This window comes from Ascaphus truei, chromosome 16 (genome assembly GCF_040206685.1).
Source record: "Ascaphus truei isolate aAscTru1 chromosome 16, aAscTru1.hap1, whole genome shotgun sequence".
Classification (NCBI taxonomy): Eukaryota; Metazoa; Chordata; class Amphibia; order Anura; family Ascaphidae; genus Ascaphus; species Ascaphus truei.
Window position 1 is genome coordinate 32,121,529 of NC_134498.1, and position 23,560 is coordinate 32,145,088.

General features: G+C 43.6%; 1 protein-coding gene across 1 annotated transcript; it reads right to left on the bottom strand.

The window, feature by feature from the left end:
• Positions 1-708: 708 nt before the first annotated feature.
• LOC142467374 (cis-aconitate decarboxylase-like) lies at positions 709-8,632 on the bottom strand. The gene is made up of 7 exons (XM_075572991.1): positions 8,432-8,632; positions 5,865-5,965; positions 5,011-5,065; positions 4,064-4,251; positions 3,194-3,298; positions 2,878-3,083; positions 709-2,059 (listed from the first exon to the last, which is right to left on the bottom strand). Exons 2-7 carry the CDS (start codon positions 5,883-5,885, stop codon positions 1,138-1,140), a joined length of 1,497 nt encoding a protein of 498 aa, XP_075429106.1. The 5' UTR covers positions 5,886-5,965; positions 8,432-8,632; the 3' UTR covers positions 709-1,137.
• Between the last annotated feature and the right edge of the window lie 14,928 nt (positions 8,633-23,560).

The window sequence follows — 23,560 nt, forward strand, 5'->3', positions numbered from 1 at the left end:
ATACATTTGCTCGCCCCGGGCGAGTGCATTTAACCCCCGGGCGAGTAAATATTGGCCCAAGCAGCACACGTTTGGTACTAGGTGGCGAGAAGATTTTTTTTGTGGCGAGTAGATTTTTTGGTGATTTGTCAACCACTGTCCATGTCTATAACCGCCTGGTTGTGGTTGTGCTTGTATTGTGGAATGCTGACTGGTATTTCTCGGCTGGGCTCATGATGGGAGAGAGCTGGTATTTGGGATGTAATTGTTTTGGGGATCTGGAAGTTGTGTGATGCTGGTAATGCAGTCAAACTATGTTCAAAATAATGGATAGAATTGTAAGTTCATTTACTTACAAAACCTACTATTTTCTATCTTTGTCATTCTATTCTGACACTTTCCCAACCCCCAGAACCAACAAATTAATATCAAACACCCCGCCTGAAAAATTATTCATTTCTTCAGCACGAAAATCCAATCATACTAGTAGATATTTTATTTGTATTTTTTTTATTTGTTATAATATTGAAATAAAATATAAATTGCAATGTACACACATACTGTACATACATGTAAATATTATATCAATACAGTGTTCATAAAGTTTGTCCAATACACAGTATTTTGTAAATAAAATTAATTGTAATGATAAAATAACTTAAAAATGAAATAACAACTATACAGTACAGTGATAATAATACACACATTTTGTAGTTGTTGCACAATAAATAACATGGAAACAGCATTTTTTCTATATTTCTTGTAAAATGTACAATTGTTTTTGGTTAAATTTTGGATTGTAATCTTTTAAATATATCTATTGACTGTAATAGTTACTAATGTAATGTAGAAATTAATTGACAAAACAAATACAAATATCTATCAGCACAGAAAGCAACATTCTTCAGTAATGCAATTTAAATAATGTCTCGATAATAATATTAGTTAATACAAGATTTCTGCTTTAATTAAAATGTGAATATATAGTATGGAAACTGTCATATAAATGCTGTTATTTAAGTTATATGTTTAGTACATATGTTTCCCAGAATTATATTCATTTTATGGATTTTCCATCAGCAAATAACTGAACACCCTGTAAAGTCCCTGTGGAATTTATTATAATGCGAATAAACCAGATACATAATTTCATAATAATTACTGTAGTAACAATGGCAGCTGAGAGCTGTCTTTCAGGCTTTCTATATTGTCTACTGTGTGGATTATAGCTTCCACTTTGTCATCATTGAGGACATGTTTTGCATTGGATCGGAACTTCTTTAGGAGAGAGTCTCTGCTCAGGGGGTTTCTCCAGTGCCCATAGAATGTATCACTCCTTCCTTCTATAATGTCTCCATTGTGCAGGTGCAGGGCAACCTCTCCATACATCTTATCAAAGTTGGCCACATTATCTTCAGGATGCTCCACTACCACCTTACTCAGGAGTTTCTGGAGTTCATCTCGATATAAGCTGTCCTCGCTGAAGGAACCAATGTTAACATCACCATCTAAGAGTGCAGTACATGCATTGAACTGGAAGGAGTGACGCGCCTCATGCTCTGAATCAGGAGAGGGTCTATTAATGTATTTGGAAACTGGGATTCTGAGGACAATAGATTGAATGTCTGATGGATTAAATGAGCCAAAGTGGTTTATGAGTCTATTTCTCACTGCGATTGAGGCATCTGCTATCCAGTGCATTCCAAGATGGGCTGGGAACCTCTTGAAAGCAATGTCTTGCTTCTCCAAGAGAAATTCATAGTGCTTTCCTGGTGGAAATAGTGATTTAGGCTGATAATCCCCATAGAAAGCACTAAAACCTGAGCACCCAGGAACATCATCCAATATTAGAGAATTGGCCTTCATTCCTTTCGCAGCCAGAAGTGCAGCTTCAAGTCCTAACCTAGTGGCATTGCCAATGTGCAAGGGTTTAGCAAGAGTAGCAGCATTTGCCATTGGGGCTCCAGCCAGGGAAGCTGCTATTGCTAATGCATGGGTGCATTGTTCTCTGTTTAATGACAGAAGCTTGGCTGAGGCTGCGGCACTGCCCATGGTGCCAACTACAGACGGAGGATGAAATCTGTATGGGGAAAAAAATATTTTCAGATTTAGCATTAAATAAACAATGTTGATATTTGTATGAATACAGATTTGCATGGAGTATGCTTATAAACAGAAAGTTCATAAACACATTTGTTTTCCATGCTAAATAATCCTATTGAAACTAGACATATATTCCTTAATCTATAAATAGTGAATACATGTACTACAATGTGGAAAAATGACAGTGTTCCCAGATATATTAGAATACGGAGATTAACAGTAACTTTCCACTTTAAAATAAAAAAAAATTTTTTGTCAATGTACCAAGACTGCTTGTTCTATAATATGGGGGATGTGACTTTGGTCCGATGAAAATTATTCCATTGCCTGAGTTCTTGAACTTATTAAAAAATGCGTCTTTACAGTTTGTATCCATCATTAAAAAATATTTTGTGTACACAAATATAAAAATCTCCAGCCTCATTGGTTTAAACATTTATATTGTACAGTAGAGTCAATAAATGTGATAGTAATAATACATATATAATCCCAGGTTTTTGCTTTTCTGTATTTGGAAAAAAAACCGCTTGATGATATTTTGTGTAAAAATGAAGATATACAACTATCCTCTTATTTAAAATAATGTTACGACTAAGAACCAATGGTTAACTGATACTTAAACGTTAACTCTCACATTTAATCTGTAACACACTTTATTTTTAGGACCATTAAGAAGAAGAATTTTAATTTCTGAACATATTGAAAATGAATAATTACATCTTACATTTTCAAATGAATATGAAAATAAATGGCATATATTAATTATGATATTGCTTTCATTAGGAGTGTGCTCACCTTTTGGGAATATCCTTTGCCTCACTTGAGAAACACATTAGTCTTCCTTGTACTTCAATTCCCACATTAAAAGCCATCAGAAGGTCTTCCCCGCTGATTCTTTTGTCTTTGGGAAATATTTGGGACAAGGCTAAAATAGCAGGCAACACTGCACCTGAAGGGTGAGTGGCAGGGTGCCAGGTGTCATCAAAGTCCATGGAGTGAGCCTATAATATATTAAATAGGAAAATTAGGTTTTATTTATGAAACAAATGATCTAAAAATATACAACTGTACAATATTACAAGAGTCATCAATGTATTCAACATGTACTTACTGCTACTCCATTTACATAAGCAGCCAATGTTGGAGAGAGCTTTAATCCTTGTTGTCCATAAACCGAGCAGGCAGCTATATTTCTGTGTGCTGAACAATGCAGATCCTGAGACAACAGAGAAAGGTAAAGTATTGAGTAATTAGGTAATATTGTTTGTTTTCACGTGTATTGATTGTATAGTTCATGGTGGCATTTTTTTTATCTTAATAGGTCATGCCTGCTTTGTGTTTTAATCTATTTTTCAGAATTGTTAGGGGGGAAATAATTACTTATCTTTTTAAAGTTTGAGATACAAAATGTGGCAAATTAAAATGTTATAAAAGTGCCTGAAAATTCATGAGTTTATTAGACCATGAAAACAAACATGGTTTCATTTTTAGATAAAATAACAAAACTACAATTGTATTTCTTCTTTACTTTCCTACTCCCCTAAAATATTATCCTTTAAATATTGTAAAGAATAATAATGTGGCATCAATGTCTGATTAGCACCTACTGTATATATAACTAGTCAGAAATAGCCTTTATTATTTAATGTTTTTAAAAAATAGGTTTCCCCTTCTCTTTTACACTGCTGTCTCTATAACACGATTGCCTATCAGACGGTACTTCAGCTCATTAGAAATAACTCTAACCGGGCACTTTAGTCACCAGATTACAAGAGGTCTCACTAAGGGGATGAGAAAACTTGGTTCTAATAAAACTCTTTGCACAAACAATGTATCATTATTTTGAGTTTACTGAAGAGGGCAAACACTTGGACACACACTTGGGCAGACACATAATAGCAAGGATTAACCCTTTATAAAGGCACACACATCCCCATCATTACTACATCGTTGAAAGCAGATACAATTGCCCCCTTGTTACCTGGCAGTATTGCAGAATGATGTTGAATACTTGTGTTGTGGATCCCACGAGGCCAACACCAATGTTGTCCAAGATCATTCGCTTGCTCCTGTGCCGCACAGTGTCAGGGAGGTGCTGTGGCTGTATCCCAGGGATAAATGAGGCAAAGCTGCTGGTCACAGTGTCTTCTAAATGGTGATTCTCCAGCACTGTGATACAGACAACAAATGTCATTAATAGCAACAAATCCTTAAAGACACACACACACACACACACACACACACACACACACACACACACACACACACACACACACACACACACACACACACACACACACACACACACACACACACACACACACACACACACACACACACACACATTATTTATATATATATATATATTTAAACCTTAATTTAAACAACGTGTCCCACATAGCTGAACCGCAGCCTCCCAGCTATGAGGACCGCCCAGTTCATGAGATATTTCAATTTGACATTTTCTAATAAGAATTCTTCATGTGGAGACACAATATGGCTACTGGGGTCAAGCTTACTCTTTGTCTGTTTTTGTCTGTTTTTCCTAGCAAGCATTACATACAAATATATATTATATATATATATAGACAATCAGAGCATTGAGTATTACCGTGAGTACATGGTTCATATATATTGCAAAAGATAGTTGCATTTGTGGGGTGGTGATTGCTGCTTTAAATATATACATACATATATACAATATATACAGCCCTAGCTGAGTGTAAAGTCTAAGTTTCAACAACATTTTAGTTATTAGCTTGGCATTACCAATATGGCAAAATTATTATACATTTATTGGACATATTGAAAGTGACACGCAGACCCCAAAATGTTCAGATGCAGACTGTTATTTAGAATATAATGAGTTACATACAGTCATTTTGTAACATTATATATTGTTTTAAAATAAACACAATGGGTACGTACCTTTCACAGCTGATTGGTGGAGCTGCCTGTGTAGTTTACAAAGTTTCTTTGTATTCTAAAGAAAAAAAAGACAACTGTTGGATCAATATCATTTGTTATTTTCTTTCCTACAATATAACATCATTTGGTATGTTAAACAACTATTTTTATTTAAAAAGCTTGTTAATTTATACAATTTGGTACCAATTTTAGCAACACAATTCAACTATTAAAAAACGTTATGCTTTCATCATATGATACACACTGCTTGACAGACAGTACTACAGCTGTTCGCTTCTAAATGTTCTACACGAGTTAAATAACATACACTGGCTAATGATTTGAATAGCATCCAAAACATTTCTTTTGATTATCTGCAATTTTCAAATGACACTTTACCTGACAAATAACACAATTGTTTAACCTTCTGGTAGTGTGAGATCTTGCAAGATACGCTTAGGTTGGAAGCTTACCAGGATGGGGCATATTTTATCATACTGTATGTGTGTCTGATTGATGCACTTTTTGTATTATTAAACCCTGTACTGTATTTTGGGAAGTGCTGTGTGTACTGGTGGCCCTACTGTACACAAATAACATATACATCAAGTAATGCAATCATTAATGCAAACTTACACAGCCTTTTGTAGTATACTAAAAGCTCACAGTGTGAATATCAATTGTATATTGTGTATACCCCCTCAATGAAGGAGATATTAAGCACCAGTATTTGTAGTAGTATATATGGTTTTATTTATATTATATGTTTATGTATATACCTACAGCCTGTACAGGTGCCTGTAATGTCTGTAGTATGTGAATAACATACATTACAAAAGAAGTCCAGAACAATAATAGTGAAACATATTACTTACATGAAAGGCTGAAGGAAACATCTCGCAGATAGTTGTAGGGAGATGGAGTAATTCTGAGTCTTCAAGCTGCTGAGGCTGAGTCTGTCTGTGCTGAAGCAGACCTGTAAGGACAGATTTATATAGTAGCCCAAATGTGTGCAGAACTGCATCATTGATCCTGGGAAATGTAAAAGGAAGTGGGCATGGCCATTACACATTACTTTACACCCAGGAAGTACACACAGGTGTAAATATGTTGTGGGGAATTTTTGCAGGAAGTAACAAGCAGCAGTAACATATGGGAAACTCTGTATAATTGAACTAAAAGCGAGGCTGCCAAACACCGACTTTGAGAATGTGTAACCCACCATAATCCATATGTATGTTTCTGCTTCCAGATTCTATAATACAGATGTAGTAATACTTACCGACCCCAATGCTGCGGGCAGGGCCGCCGACAGAGGGGGGAGAGGGGAGGGGAGGGGGGGGGATGGAGAGGGGAGGGTGGCAATATATATATAACTGCTGCGGGCAAAACAAAAAAAATATTTTAAATCCCATTCAGTATTATTAGTATTATACTGAATGGGACTTAAAATATTTTTTGTAATAATCCTTTTGTTGTCCTTTATATTGTTGAAAGGTTTTTTTTCTTTATGAACACTGATTATCATTTGATTATTCATACTTAGATTTTCAGTTTCTATACTTCAATATATATATATGTATATACACACACACACACACACACACACACACACACACACACACACACACACACACACACACACACACACACACACACACACACACACACACACACACACACACACACACACACACACACACACGATATAATGGGTAGTCAATTTATAAATATTTTCTTGTTGGTGCAAGATCATAAGTGTATTTTTTGTGACAATATTAATATATTAATATATGCATGTATATCTATATCTATTCTATATAAAAGTCCTGCATTGTGTGGACACTTTTGGTCACATTTGTACCTTTTAGATCTGCATGAACTTTTCTGACTGTTTTGATTGATTCAAATGTCACTGTTTGACACTTTGTATCTTTGTGCTTTCAAGTTTCATCGAGTGAGTTTTTTCCACTCTCTCCAATGTGTCCATTTCTCTCTGTGTCTGTTCTGGCTGCACATACATTTTGTGCTTGTTTTCTCTTTATCTGAGTAATGGTTATTATGTTTAACCTAATTGGGAAATGTATCTGCCAGTCAATTCATTGATTTAACAGACACACTGAGTATTTTTGACACTTTGCAGGATTTATTGTTTAGATCAGTGAGACACTGCTATTGGTGTTCCACTTTTTTCTTTTTAATTGTATTAAGTGCCAACAGATGTTTTTTTGTTATGTGGGGGAGGCTTAAATAGCATTCTCCTCCCCCAATAGTACACTCCGTGAAAAAGCGCCATAGGGGGAGTGAAACGCGTGGGAGGAGAGTTTCCAGTTTTTCTTCGCGTTTTTGTATATTTGATGTAGTTTAATACACATTTTTTTATTTTTCTACTTGCTGGTGAGTTTCAACTTTTATGGTGCTGTTGCCTCATCGATTCACCCACTACTTTCCCAAACAGTCACTATAACTTACGCGTACACTTTTTTTCTTGCGTCTCCCCCTCCCATCTTACCTCTATCTATAATGTCTCTTGTGCTCTCTTTGTTATTAGGGTTTGATATAATCGCTCTATACATCTTAAAGTATTCAAGGTCCCCACAAACTGCTGAAATAGGTGTAATAAAAAGGGCTCTATTTGGTCGGATCTTCAAATTATATCTGCGTGATCTGTTGTCAAGATTAAAGATGGGGGAATTATTTGGGCAGATTTGCATCCGCCGCACATCGGCCGGTACCTTTGGTCTGTGGATTTCCGCGAATCAGTCTCAAAAAGGGTGACTCGTCGCTGTCATCGTTTTTTTTATCACAATATGCGTATTCCTCAATCCGCTGGTGTATTGTAAGAATCCAATCTGTGGATTTAGCAGATTGCGTTCTTAAAATCCACCATCGGATTGCGAAATCTGCATAATAGATTGGTAAAATCCACCAGTGGATTGCGAAATCTGCATAATGGATTGGTAAAATCCACCAGTGGTTTGTATCCAATGGCGTTTTTTTTCATTAATCAGCACGGATTGAAACTGGAACAATCCTCCGACAGATTTTACATGGCCGAACAGATTTTGAAAGGAAAGCTCGACAAATTCTGCGAAACCGATTTTGACCGTTTCGACCATCTCCAGTCGAGATCCTCGCATTTGTCCCTCAGATCAACAATCTGTATTTTAGTTTCTTGTGTTTCAGTATCTGCAGCATTATGGTCATCAACGAACGCTTTCATTTCAGTTTCACCTGCTTCAGTTATTTTGCCTAGTGATGAAATTGAGATTCACTTTGCTAAGAGCGTTGTGCAGTTCTGGTTGAACCAGTAGAAAGAGAGACAGAGAAGCGCAGACAAGGGTCAGAGTTAATATCAGACCAGTAGTTGAAAACACATACAATAGTAAACCAATGGTTAAGAGCACAGGGGTGATAAGAGTATAATGTAATATGTACTCACACGGGCCTGTGTGGTACTGGGTAGTACTATAGGTATCTTTATTTTCTTTCCTCCTTCTTGCTAGTCAGTCATGCTCCTTCTCCCTCTGTACATCATGGATGGGCCACTCAGGGCGCATGTAGTGGAAGACAGCGCCACACAGATGAATAAAAATACGTTTATTTGGCAAAGAATGTGAGACAACAATTCACTCACATGTAAAAAACTGCTCAGGGACGCTGACGTCAACCTCTGGTGCAGTGTGCTCCTGTTCGCCGCGTCCTGTCTACAGGACTGTTCACAGTCAGTGCAGGCGCCAGCTACGGTGTCCTCGAGCAGACACACAACTTCTGGTCCAGGTCTCTGCACACACAACGCGTTTCGGATAATTGAATTCTTCGTCACGCATTTGAAGTGTGGTATAAGTATATTTATTTTTGACCTTATTCTTCTGTTCGGTTTCAAGCACTGTGTAAAGGGAGTGCCCCAGTTCACTTCCACTGGTTGAACCAGTACTTGTATATTGGAGAATAGTTTGTCAATCTCTTTCTTTCCTAGGGAGACTTTACTCGGATATGTTTGATCAAAGGCATCTTGGTTATCCACCATCTTTTCCAAGTATCTGTACCTTTTCCCATCTTCTGAAAACGTCACCTCTTGCGATGCATTTTGTTTTTTATGCTTTGGGGGCACAAGTTGTGCCGCAGATAGTTAGCTACACTGGGGAATGTTTTTTGTTGAGTTATACTGAGGTACATTTATTTTTTGGTTCCGTTACCTCACCCCCACATGGGGTGGCTGTACTGTACCGGGCATCTGCTCTCATTGGCACTACGCATGCGCCTCTATGTCTCCAGTTTTCTTGAACTTATTTTATTTGGTGCTCTTCAAAGCATAATTATCTTTTGCAACTGTTTTTATGATATTATTTAGAGAAAGTCCTCGGGATCACAGAAGAGAAGATACATTAGTAACTCCAGTTATCCAGCAGGTATAATACAAGGAAAGCAAGTGGTCAGTGAGTAAAGACACTGACTGGCACTGAGAGTTTGAAGCAAGGGAACCTGGTTCAATTCCCGGCGTAAGCTCCTTGTGACCTTGGGCAAGTCACTTTATCTCCCTGTGCCTCAGGCACCAAAAACATAGATTGTAAACTCCACGGGGCAGGGACCTGTGTCTGTAAAATGTCTCTGTAAAGCGCTGCGTAAAACTAACAAGAATATGCTATTATTATTATTATTATTATTATAAGACATTGTGGAAGTAATAAATACGTGTGGACTTCCTTGTTCAATCCCCTTAGTAAACATTGTATCCAACAAAGTCATCATTAGTTTTATTACTAGTTGTATTATTGTTTCTTCCTTGTGTGCATTTGTAAGACAACTGAAAATTTTAAATATAGATTTCCCATATTTCCTTGTAACTCTTCAGAAATGTCCCCAAGGCCATATAACGTAAGCTACTTTTACAAACAAATATATTGACATCTTTAAGGCGCAGTGTTTTGAGAACTCATTTGTAGTAGTTTACTTAAGTATGAGTAATCATAGCCACTGCTTTCAATTTCCTATTGCCTACGTACTCCTAGAGAAAAGTGTGTATTGTGTGTTGTACAATGTGCGGTTTTATTTAGGCCTCACAGGCACAGCTAGTAAATTATTTGAACAGCCCTTCAATCTAATAAATTAAAGCAGGAGACGAAGGTAAATCAAGTTCATATTCTTGAAGGCATTTTGCTTTATCAATACTGCAATGGGTCACAAATTCCAATTCAATAATCATAACGAGCACGGTCTTGGATCATATTCCACATGTTGCGGCAATGTGGTAGACCTGGCAAGGGTTCCAAAATAGTAGTGATCTTGACAACTGATACTTGTATTTGCAATCTTTTTCTCCTGAACCCAGTCACCACTGAAAATTCAACATCCAGTTACAGTGTGCACCTTCAGGATAATTCATGATGGAACTCACTATATTATATATTATTTCTTATGTGTATATATTTATATGTATATATACACATATCTATATATTTATGTTGAAAAAATCATAATGGCAGACTTCCATATTGTATTAAAATCAAAGTGAGGTACCCCTGTGTCTCTCTCTGTTTCTCTCTCTGTGTGTGTCTCTCTCTGCAGTTTGCTCTCTGTGTGTATCTCTCTCTGCCCCTATGCCAAATATCCCTCTCCTGTGATTTCTGTCCATCTGTGACATGGCGTCAAACAGAGTGGGGCGCTGAGCTGAGGAGGTGAGAGCCGTAGCAGCAGGGAACCGCCATGACGGGAACCCGATCCCAGCGCTGTGGGAGGCTGACAGCCAAGGGCCTGTGGAGCTGCAGCGGAGGGCCCACAAGTAAGGAGAGGTGGCCATTTTGTCTCGGCGCTTCACTTCACGCCGACCCCCCCCCCCCTGTTCGGCCCGGCGGAGGAAACACAGGACCTCACAGGATCATCACAATCTCTTTGATGGCTCCACATGCTACTGAGCGGGGTGCACAACAGAAAGGGGAAAAAGAGCTAAAACAGTGATTAAAAAAACAGTTTTTACCTGGCGGTACAAACAAAACCTTATATTTTTCCTGTAGAACACCTTCATAACTGTAGGTGTCGTACTATGTGCGAGGTCGCGCTATATTCGGGCCAATATGGTAATTAAAAAGAGAGAAGCCACGGGGAGAATTCCTGGGATCCCAAACAACGTAACTTGGCCATTAAATAATTTCCCAAAATGTTTAAACTTCTGGAAAGTGAAACATTTTATCTGAGGGGAAGATCCCTCCTTACACTTTACTAACGAGGGCTCGTAAAGAGAATACAATGCTTTCCTATTATATTGCGCTAAGAATGTTAGCAACACTGCGCATAGAATGTTGCAGACACAGTAACTGGCCCAAAGAGAGGATATTGTTAGAATCTAATTTTGCTGCCTGAACCATGGGGGGATACAATGACTGGATCAGGGTTACATGGGGAGATTACACGGGTGTCACACACACAGGGTCACACACTTCAAAGACAACCTGAAAAAACTATATTACCTGAAAAATTAGCACATCCACAAATGTGGTGTTTCAATCTCTACTTTATTATAAATGAAGCATTATGTTTGTTATCTGTGCCTTTTAAGATGCTTTTGATTTTTTTTATTATCCTAAATATTATTATCCTTAATAAAATATGTATTGCTTGCTCATCATGAATAAATCATTGCCCAATTGAAACAAGTGAGAAGGAAAAAAAAACACGAGGGATGCCTGCAACATAAAATTAATTTTACAACAAATATGACATCATCTTTTTTTCAAGTTTCATTCAATTAGGAAAATGACATCATACAAAGTAAAACTGTGTGTGACGGTGAATACTGTACATTTATACACATGACTAATTCCAACTGGGTTTTCAATCATGAGGTGTGACAAAGAAAGGGAGGATGTTAGTTCCCAGGAAGACAGATCGCCCAATGAAATAATCCTATCATTCTGTCAATTGTGTGAGACTACAGTATTTCTTCATGATACACTCCTGCAAAATACATCTGGGAAAAGATCAAGAAATCAAAGCAATTAAAAATAGAACTCTAATTTAACTTGTATGGGTTTTATATAGAAATAATAGCACAGACAAGAATCTCATGAGCACATTTATCTTCCACAAGTCTCAAAAAAACTATTTTACCCCAACATCGCACACTATGCAATAATAAAGGGCAGATACTATATTCTGGGAATATTATGCAAATGAGCTTGCAGGAAGATTCATTTTTTAGCTTGTTATCCATTTTTAACATGGAACTTGTACTTTCTCTGTTACACAATTTGGACAGGAAAGCATGGATTAATTAAGTACAGAATCAGAAAAACAAATTAAAGGCAGACATTTCATCCTTTTGGACTCATTTCCACTTGTCCCCTTCCCCCCTCCTTATTGTGAAGCTGGTAGAGGCTGCAAACCAAACAATAGAAAAGGGGTGAATCAGCCCAAATCCGTTTCCTGGATTTTCACGTGTTTTCCCCCCAAAATCTGTTTCGCGGTGTAAAATCCACGGACGGATCTGGTCGGTTTTAATCTGTGCGGATTCATCAAAATCCACCATTGGATACAATCCGTTAATGGATTTGTGGAATCCGATCCGCGGATTCAGAGATCCGTTGGCGGATTCTAAAAAATCTGCACGTGGATTGCTAAAAATCCACGGATTCTGTGAATCCGGCCGCGGGTTGTGGAATCCGTGGAGTGTATTTGTAATAATAATACAAAAATCCGCAAAATGCAAATCGCTCTTTTTGAGATTGATCTGTGGAAATCAGCAAACCAGAGGAACCGGCCGATCCGCTGCGGATTCAAGCGCGCCCCAAAAATTCTACCAAACCCATAAATTATAGCAGGGCAAGCTCCTCTACCACATAGGGTACAGCCAGGGGTGTAGCTACAGCCCGGGCCACCCGGGCAAAACCTGGGCCCCTGCGCGGCTGGGGGGGCTTGCCCTCCCGCTCCCTGCCCCCCAAAGCCAGCTCTCCGCTCCCCCCCCCCACATCCTGCCATAGAGACAGGCGGAAGGAGATGGTATGCTGCGGTCACGGCGGCGGGCCCCAGGAGGCAATAAATAATTAACCGGTAGTAGCATAATCACTTGAATCAGAGGATGACGGCAGGGGAGGATGATGATGAGGGGGATTGGGGGAGATATTATGATGATGAGGGGGAGAGATGAGGAGGGATGATGAGAGAGAGGATCAGGGATAGGATTGGGGAAGAGAGAAAAAAATTGCAGTCCATATTAATATTAATGGGGTCCTGAAAAAATGTTTGCCCGGGGGCCCGTGCATATCAAGCTGTGCCACTGGGTACAGCAAAGACAAGAAACCCACTAGTGAATTTGCAGGTTCCCAGACCTGGCACACCCCACAGTCACATGTAAATAGCAGACACGTATTCTGGCTAATGTAATGCACATGGGCAATATGTTTAGCTCTACAGTATATCCATTTATCCTTAAAGCTTATTCCTGGTATATTGCAAAACTTGCACAGGAAAGATGGGGTCCAGTCTGGCACTCACGTGGTTAAAAGAGGTATTGTAAAACCCACTCAAATATGAATACTTTCTTAGAAAAATGGAAGAAAACATATGTTCCCACTGCACTCAACATTGTAGGATTAATACAATGTTCCACTCTCCTTACTATATCTATTTAAAATAAGGTTCCAATAAATGTATTCCACCATTCAATGTAAGATCTTACTAGAGATATTACAAAACATTGAAAATGTCCTTCAAGATGCCGAGGCACTTTTAGATGCATCATTACATGTTCCAAAATGCAAAATGTTACATTTGCAATGACATTTGCTATAATTTCATCAATTCAATTTTTAACATTTGTAAACCCTATCAGCAAGTGAAAGATGTATTGTAAAATATCCCCTCTATAACCAATACAGCCTCCAACGATTGGAACATAACCAACACAGACCCCTTCATACTGTCTGATTCCAAAGCCTCCTCCCATGACTACTATAGACCCAACTAAAACATATACACACTGAATTCCAGCCCAGACTGTATGTCAGATAGAGTCTTTTGTTTGGGAAAAGAACATGTTCTTATTACCATTTAGAGCCTATTCAAGTAAATGAGCTATGAGGCGTCTTATGACATTAAGAGAAGTCTTTCTCCTGTCATTGTCCCTACGCTCATCCACATCTTCCAATCCTCCCATCCTCTCTACTTGGGAACTTCCTTGAAAGTGAAATTAAATTATTAGCATATGATTACATTGTGAGTCATCATTAGTTTTATTAGTGTGTTTTCCCAATTGTTTCTTCCTTGTGTGCATACTGTATGTGCAGTAAACACACTGAAAGCTGAAAATCCCAACGATATAGTTCAAACATTTCCTTATACCTCTTCAGAAATGTCCCTAAGACCATAAACTGAAGCTACAGGACACAAGTGCCAGCGCTAACCAACATTTATTTGCACTTTATATAGCTTGTGATAATACACACAGTGAAATTCTTTATATTGACAAATAACACACAGTTGAGAACCGTCCTGCAGCCTAGAGCACTCCTGGATTGTCCAAATCCTTCCAAACTGATGTAGAAAACAACAGTCCTCCTTGGCGCTTGTCTCAGATGAAGGGGCACAAAAACAAAAATTACAATTTTGTACAAAATCTAACAGCGTTAATGGATACAAAATCCGCAAAGTGACTTCCCTCACCAATATAAATATATTGTGGTTCTTGATGAAATTGAAATATATATATATAAAAAAACAGAAAGGACAGCGCGGCCTCCATAGCGTAAATCAGTACAATCTACTATATATTTCTGAAAGCGTCTTATGTGGCTATGTCTGTATGTGTCTCCCTGTGTCCTTCCCTGTGTCCCTAGCGGCAATCCCATTGGACCTTGGGCCAGGCCAATGAGATTGCTTCCTTGGCCCGCCCGCCCCCGCACACCTCTCATTGGCCTGAGGCGGAGTGACGGGCCAAAGGTCACACACACATACACACACACACACACACCACCACCCCCCCCCACGCTCTCTGCGGCTCTCCCCTCACATAGGCCGCTCCCCCAGCTGACTATCCCAGAGAGCGCTCCCCACGGCTCTCACCACCCATAGGCCACTCCCTCACCCGGCGCTCTCCGTCCCCCCCTCCCCCCGCTCTCCCCCGCTCTCCCCCCGCTCCCCCCCTGCCCGCTCCCACCCGCTCTTGCCCCCTCCCCCCCGCTCTCCCCCCCACTCTCCCCCCCACTCACCCCCCCCGCTCACCCCCCCCCGTTTACCCCCCGCCCCCCTTATCCCCCCCACCCACACACACAGAGCACGCTCTCTGCAGCTCTCCCCTCACACAGGCCGCTCCCCGTTCCAGAGGCCGCTCCTCCGGCTGTCTCCGCCTCTCCCTGCGAAAGGCACAGCACCTCCTCACTGGAGCGTCTCAGCCTCTCCGCTGAGGAGCCCGAGGTGGAGGAGGAGGAGGGCGGCCGGTACCCGGAGGAAGAGGAACGCGGCCGTGTGCAAGGTGAGTAAACGCAGGGGAATTACCGCGTCCCTGACTGCCCCCTGCCCCCCCAGCCCTTTACCCCCTGCCCTTTGCCCCCTGCCCCCTCTGCCCTTTGCCCCCTGCCCTCCCTCCCCCTGCCCTTTGCCCCCTGACCTCCCTCCCCCTGCCCTTTGCCCCCTGCCCTTTGCCCCCTGCCCTCCCTCCCCCTGCCCTTTGCCCCCTGCCCTCCCTCCCCCTTCCCTTTGCCCCCTGCCTTCCCTCCCCCTGCCCTTTACCCCCTGCCCTCACTCCCCCTGCCCTTTGCCCCCTGCCCTTTGCCCCCTGCCCTTTGCCCCCTGCCCTCCCTCCCCCTGCCTTTTGCCCTTTGCCCCCTGCCCTCCCTAACCATGCCCTTTGTCCCCTGCCACCCTCCACCTGCCCCTCCTCCCCCTGCCCCCCCAGCCCTTTGCCCCCTGCCCCCCCAGCCCTTTGCCCTCTGCCCCCCCTGCCCTTTGCCCTCTGCCCCCTTTGCCCCCTGCCCTCCCTCCCCTGCCCTTTGCCCCCTGCCCTCCCTCCCTTTGCCCCCTGCCCACCCTCCCCCTGCCCTTTGCCCCCTGCTCTCCCCCTCCCTGCCTTTTGGCCCCCCGCCCCTCCCTGCCCTTTGGCCCCCCCGCCCCTCCCTGCCCTTTGCCCCCCCCCGTGCCTCCCAGCACTTTGGCCCCCCCTGCCCCTCTCTGCCCTGTGGCCCCCCCGCCCCTCCCTGCCCTTTGGCCCCCCCACCCCTCCCTGCCCTTTGTCCCCCCCTGCCCCCTCTCTGGCCTTTGGCCCCCCCTCCCTGCCCTTTGCCCCTCCCCACCCCTCCCTGCCCTTTGCCCCCCCAGCCCCTCCCTGCCCTTTGCCCCCCCCACCCCTCCCTGCCCTTTTCCCCCCCAGCCCTCCCTGCCCTTTTCCCCCCCAGCCCTCCCTGCCCTTTGCCCCCCGGCCCTCCCTGCCCTTTGCCCCCCCGCCCCTCCCTGCCCTTTGCCCCTCCTTGCCCTTTGCCCCTCCTTGACCTTTGCCCCTCCCTGCCCTTTGCCCCTCCCTGGCCTTTGCCCCTCCCTGCCCTTTGCCCCTCCCTGCCCTTTGCCTCTCCCTGCCCTTTGCCCCTCCCTGCCCTTTGCCACTCCCTGCCCTTTGCCCTCCCTGCCCTTTGCCCTGCCCCTCCCTGCCCTTTGCCCCGCCCCTCCGTGCCCTTTGCCCCACCCCTCCCTGCCCTTTGCCCCTCCCTGCCCTTTGCCCCTCCCTGCCCTTTTCCCCTCCCTGCCCTTTGCCCCTCCCTGCCCTTTGCACCTCCCTGCCCTTTGCCCCGCCCCTCACTGCCCTTTGCCCCGCCCCTCACTGCCCTTTGCCACGCCCCTCCCTGCCATTTGCCCCGCCCCTCCTTGCCCTTTGCCCCTCCCTGCCCTTTGCCCCACCCCTCCCGCCCCTCCCTGCCCTTTGCCCCTCACTGCCCTTTGACCCTCCCTGCTTTTTGCCCCTCCCTGCCCTTTGCCCCACCCCTCCTTGCCCTTTGCCCCTCCCTGCCCTTTGCCCCGCCCCTTCCCTCCTTGCCCTTTGCCCCTCCCTGCCCTTTGCCCCTCCTTGCCCTTTGCCCTGCCCCTCCCTGACCTTTGCCCCTCCCTGCCCTTTGCCCCGCCCCTCCCTCCCCTCCCTGGCCCTCCCTGCCCAACCCGCCCCTCCCTGCAACCCCCACGCCCCTCGCTGCCCCCCCCTGCACCCACCCCCCGCCCCTCCCTGCCCCCCGCCCCTCCCTGCCATTTGCCCCCCCGCCCCTCCCTGCCCTTTGCCCCCCGCCCCTCCCTGCCCTTTGCCCCCCCCGCCCCTCCCTGCCCTTTGCCCCCCCGACCCTTCCTGCCATTTGCCTCCCTGCCCTTTGCCCTCCCCACCCTTCTACGCCCCTTGGCCCCCCCCGCCCTTCGACGCCCCTCCCCCCCGCCCTTCCACTCCATGCCCCCTGCCCTTCCACGCCCGGGCAACGCCAGGTATATCAGCTAGTATTTAAATAAAATTAGGCACAAAAGTGGATAGAACATGCGCATATGATCTGTATAAAGTACAAGGTTCATCTGAGTAGTCGCTGGTATTCCTCAGATGGAGAGCTGGAACCTCGTGTGAGCGGTGTGTGCTGTGTATTCACTTCCGGATCTGGGTACACTTCAGAGGTGTGCATCCACACAGTAGCCCCCCGGCACAATCGCGATACCTCTCCTGGTTCCACCGCGACAGTCCGTATAGTGCTATTTGCTTCTCCCAGACTGCTTCGTGAATAGTCCTCTTGTGTAACCCTACGCGTTTCGTCGCAACAGTACTGGCGACTTCATCAGGGGTCAGAAGAGGGAGGGACTAACAGCTTTTATATAGTCCAAACTTGATGGATTAATTAACTATCTTAATTTCACCCATTGGGGTGTATATGAGTGTCTGCTGATTACAAGGCGTATAAAACAGTACATAGATAACGAGACAAAAAACAATGGCCGTATGTCTTTTTTCAACCTCCTCTACTATGTAACTATGTAATTATGTAACTATGTAACAAACTGGTAATTTACAGGTATATGTGCAGCAGTTTCACACATCCCTCGACTCTTCTCCAACACACCAAACCGTGATAGGTTGATTTCTCTTTGAAGTGAGATGTGCTGGGATTGGTTAACTTTCAGCATAAGAGATATATAGTATGTTTAAATTTAAGTAAATAGGAACAGAAAAATATTATTTTACACAGATTTGTAACTAGTAATGTAAATTATATTGTAATTATCTGGGTCTCCCTATTTAAAGTGTTTAGCAGTCATACCCTTACTTAATGAGAAAAAAAAGGTGGTGTGTGCCAAGCACACTCGCTATAAGTGAAACTTCTGTATGTTTTTACAGTGTCAAAAGTGTTTCATGCCATAAATATCATAAACATGAAAGTACAATTTGATTGATAAAATACAATGATGTGTGACTGTGAACGCGCGTGCTACACACATACCCATTATTTTAAAAAAAAATCTGTACAGTTGTGATAGTTTAGTTTTGTATATTTGTGTAATGTGTTATGTGGAAAAACCTTACATTTTGTGAATTCCTGGCGTTTTAATTGTAAATGTGAGGTATGTATATATGTATGTATGTGTGTATATGTATACATATGTGTGTGTGTATATGTATGTATGTGTGTATATGTATATGTATGAGTGTGTGTATATGTATATGTGTGTATATGTATGTATGTGTGTGTGTGTATATGTATGTGTGTATATGTATATGTATGTGTGTGTGTGTGTGTGTGTGTGTGTGTGTGTGTGTGTGTATTGTGACATAGTCCCTGGATAGTAGGCAGCTTTCTGTCTGATTCATAGCAGAAAGTGCTGACATTGTGTGGACGTGATCAGCCACACAGATTCACAGCCTGGATAGGAAATCCATACCAGACTTTACAATGGTTCTGGTTTCGGTCACCTGCTCGCCTAATTACTAGAACAGGTATCTAGAGCAGAGAGAGTTGCTTTTTCACTCTCTCTCTTAGAGCCTGGGGGCTGGGAGGATGTTGCTCTCCAGGATCCAGTTCGGGGAGTGTGACGGGAGCTTTGTGACAGGCTATTAATAATACACCACCAAAGATATAACTGGGTTGAACAGGACGAGACTTAGATATGATAAAATATAATTTATTCCTTGATAAAGGTGAACACACGAGATATTCAAATAACAGGCAAAATATGGACACTTACTTAAAGGTTAGGATAAGAAAGCCATCAGGATACAGGATGGGCCATTTCTTCCATAATTCAGTTGACATCACAGCAATACAGGCAGCTCATGAAGGCACATGAAGGAACCCATGAAGACATGAAGACATGAGGCATGAAGACCTTTGAGTTAGGGGTGACTCTGACTTAAATACCATGTCAAACTCATCTCTTAACCCTAGATGCTGAGTTAGCTAGAAAAAATCTCTTTGAAGCAGATTTTGGCTTCCATTGTAAGTGTGAAGTATCACACTTATAAACACTCAGCCCCTTTGTTCTTGCCCCCAGTATAAACAATTAGGGCAGTTACCTTTTTGATCACCGGGCTATGTTTATTCTTGCAGGATGCTCTTCCTTCCTATTAGCATAGTAGATGGGAGTCTGCAGTTTTCAGAGCAGACCCAAAATCCAATATACACTGTAAATAACTTCATAACTTCAGTTCAGTGGTACTTACTGGCACGTGAAACATATTAATACATTCCGTCACGCATGACGCTCCCAATGAGACTAAATACTACCGTGTAATACTAAAATTAAGAGAGATATTATTATCTGGCTCTTAGTACTGGCTAAACTTCAGGTGTCTGCAACCGTTAGTTGCGGATCAGTCCCACGAATACACATATGTAGCTTTTTGGGGACCGAGCCGATGTCCCCAGCCGAGGACATCTCATAATATTCTTATATTTAATAAGGTCACTCATTCTGTAGCCCCACTCCTAAATCAGAGGCGTTTGGCCAGTCTACCACATGGGGGTCTGGCAGGATACTATGGTTTGTAAGCCTTAGATCAGGGGGCTGCTTCCTAAACATTTGGTTGCTCTCCTGACCATTTGCATTTAGTAGGCAGGCATCTTTGAGGGTAACTTAAACAAAGGGCTAGAATAACTATTTTAACATTAACCCCTTCCCTCCCGCATCAACCCTAGTGTATGTGTGAGTGCAAACACCAGGATAACACAATACACTTACACAGGGGAATAAACATTTGGATATTGAAGCAAGGCAAAACACATTACTGGACCTTAGTCCAGTTAACCCCTTGCTTCCCAGGTGAGAGTAGAGGGTGGCCAAATGGGGTGTAACCCCTTTAATCCCGGGCCAAATCCTCTCTATCGTCACAGGGAGGATGCCCCCTCACGTGTTGCAGCATCTGAGAATCTTTTGGGAAGCTGTCCCCATCTCACAGTTTAGAACTCAATGTTATATCTGTGTGTTATTTAAAGTTGGTAACTGGCCAACATTGCAGATAATGCTGTGAGTTAGACTCATGACAGGAGTAGATGTTATTTTTAATTTATCAGTCACTTTTGTTATTTTTTAATGACAATTTTCCCCTATGAGATATTTTTTTGGATGGCACTGCCACGAAAGAAGTTTCACTTCAAAAACACAAGGAAAAATAGATAGTATGATACTATATTTCTTTTTATCAAGAAACAATTTACCATGGAAGACGGCACTCGGAGAGAGAAGGGAGGAGCCCCAAAATTCTCCCACTGAATTCTGTGTACCAGAGGGGGGATGCACAGCCCCCCATGTCACCCGCTGACTCCTAATGTCACTCATTGCCTCCCAATTGCAACTACTTCCCCCCACGTGTCACAATCTTCCCCCCTCACACTGTTCCTGCTCCCAAAGTGTCCCACTCCCCGCATTGTGTTAGTCTCCCTGAATGTGTCCCACTCTTCCTTCCCCAAATGTGTCACTCTTCCTTCCCCAAATGTGTCCCACTCTTCCTTCCCCAAATGTGTCACACTCTTCCCTTCCCCAAATGTGTCACACTCTTCCCTTCCCCAAATGTGTCACTCTTCACTTCCCCAAATGTGTCACACTCTTCCCTTCCGCAAATATGTCACACTCTTCCCTTCCCCAAATGTGTCACACTCTTTCCTTTCCAAATGTGTCACACTCTTCCCTTCCCCAAATGTATCACTCTTCCCATCCCCAAATGTCACACTTTGCCCATCCCCAAATGTGTCACACTCTTCCCTTCCCCAAATGTGTCATACTCTTCCCTTCCCCAAATGTGTCACACTCTTCCCATCCCCAAATGTGTCACACTCTTCCCTTCCCCAAATGTGTCACACTCTTCCCTTCCCCAAATGTGTCACACTCTTTCCTTTCCAAATGTGTCACACTCTTCCCTTCCCCAAATGTGTCATACTCTTCCCTATGTGCCACTCTCCCTCCATGTATCACTCTTGAACCCCAAAGCCACACACAACCCATGTGTCACCTCTTATGTGTCAAACTCTTCCCATCCAAGTGTCAGACTCTCCCGCTCATGTGTTACACTGTACCCGATGTACCACACTCTTCTCCCCATGAGTGTGAGACATAGGGAGTGACGCATGGGGGGAAGGGTGTGATTACACTCTTCCTCCTATATGTCACCCCCTATGTGTCACACTCTTCGCCCCTATGTGTCACACTGTCCCACATGTCAAACTTTTCCCCTCCATGTGTGACTCCCCCAACCCCCTATTTATTACACTGTTCCCCATATATCACACTCTTCTTTAAATGTGTCATGCTGTGCTCCTCCTTACACCTGTACCCCCTAACTGCACTATACACTCACATGGAGTATAAACTGACTGCACAATACACCCTGGTATTAAATTGTTGCCGCACCAGTGAGTCAGAATGCCTTACCTTATGAAAAATTAGGACTACACCTCTGTTCATTAGACTTCTAAACTCAAGTGTATATCTAGCACCATATAAAAGTCAATGGTAACATTTCTTTTAATTTTTTTAAATACATGTATGCCTTTGTGCAGGGCACATAGGAAATATATGCACCCAGATAAAAAGGAGGAAATAAACATAGTCATCTATTATCTGTTTTGATTAGTTCCTGCATTTATGTATTGAAGTCAATATTTTCCTTGTATTTTAATTTTAAATATTTACCCAATAATGGCAGACATCGTACGGTATATGGATGAGTTAGACACAAGGATGAACAATCATTTCATAGTCCTTATGATGAAATAAGTGAATAACTAGGACATGATTTTAATGTTTTATTTATTTTAGACTTTTACATACTGCTTGAATTGTGAGTAGAAGCAACGCTGAACCAGTAATCACTTCTTTATATCCAATGATGTTAAAAGCAGAGGCCCCACTGCCTCCCCCTTGCACCCACTGCCTCCCCCTTGCACCGACTGCCTCCCCCTTGCACCCACTACCTCCCACTTGCACCCACTGCATCCCCATTGCACCCACTGTCTCCCATGTGTCACCCCCCCAAATTGCTTCCACTTGTCCCCACCATGTTTCCCACATTTCCTCTGAATGTGTACCCCTCTCCCCCAATATGCCACACTGTCCCCCCATGTGCCATGCTTACCTCATGTTCCACTATTTCCCCCATCTGTCACAATATTCCTCCCAATTCGTCACACCACCTCTGAATGTGTCACACTCCCTCATGTGTCACACTGTCTTCCCAATGCATTACACTCTTGCCTAAGTCACACCCACCCTAGGTCACAGCTCCCCCATTGTGTCATACTCATCCCCCTAATATCAAACTTTCCCCCATGTCACACTCTGCATCATGTCATACTCTTCCCCCAGTGTGTCACTCTCTTCCCCCAGTGTGTCACTCTCTTCCCCCAGTGTTTCACACTCTTCCCCCGGTATGCCACACTCTTCCCCCGGTGTGCCAAACTCTCCCCCAGTGTGTCACACTCTCCCCCCCCGGTGTGTCACAATCTCCCCCCGTGTGTCACACTCTCTCCCCGGTGTGTCACACTCTCCCCTCGGTGTGTCACACTCCCCCCCGGTGTATCACACTTCCCCCCGGTGTGTCACACTTCCCCTGGTGTGTCACACTCTCCACCAGGTGTGTCACACTCTCCCCCCGGTGTGTCACACTCTCCCCCCGGTGTGTCACACTCTCCCCCCGGTGTGTCACACTCTTCCCCCCGGTGTGTCACACTCTTCCCCCCGGTGTGTAACACTCTTCCCCCCTGTGTGTCACACTCTTCCCCCCGGTGTGTCACACTCTTCCCCCCGGTGTGTCACACTCTTCCCCCCGGTGTGTCACACTCTTCCCCCCGGTGTGTCACACTCTTCCCCCCGGTGTGTCACACTCTTCCCCCCGGTGTGTCACACTCTCCCCCCGGTGTGTCAGACTCTCCCCCTGGTGTGTCACACTCTTCCCCCGGTGTGTCACACTCTTCCCCCCTTTGTGTTACCCTCTTCCCCTGTTGTGTCACTCTTCTCCACATGTTGTGCTCTGCACTCCTATGTTTCATTCTCTATGTTGACTATACACTAATAGTGAGTATAACCTGACTACACTATTCACCACTGCCAAATTATTGCCCCCACCAGCAAGCCAAAA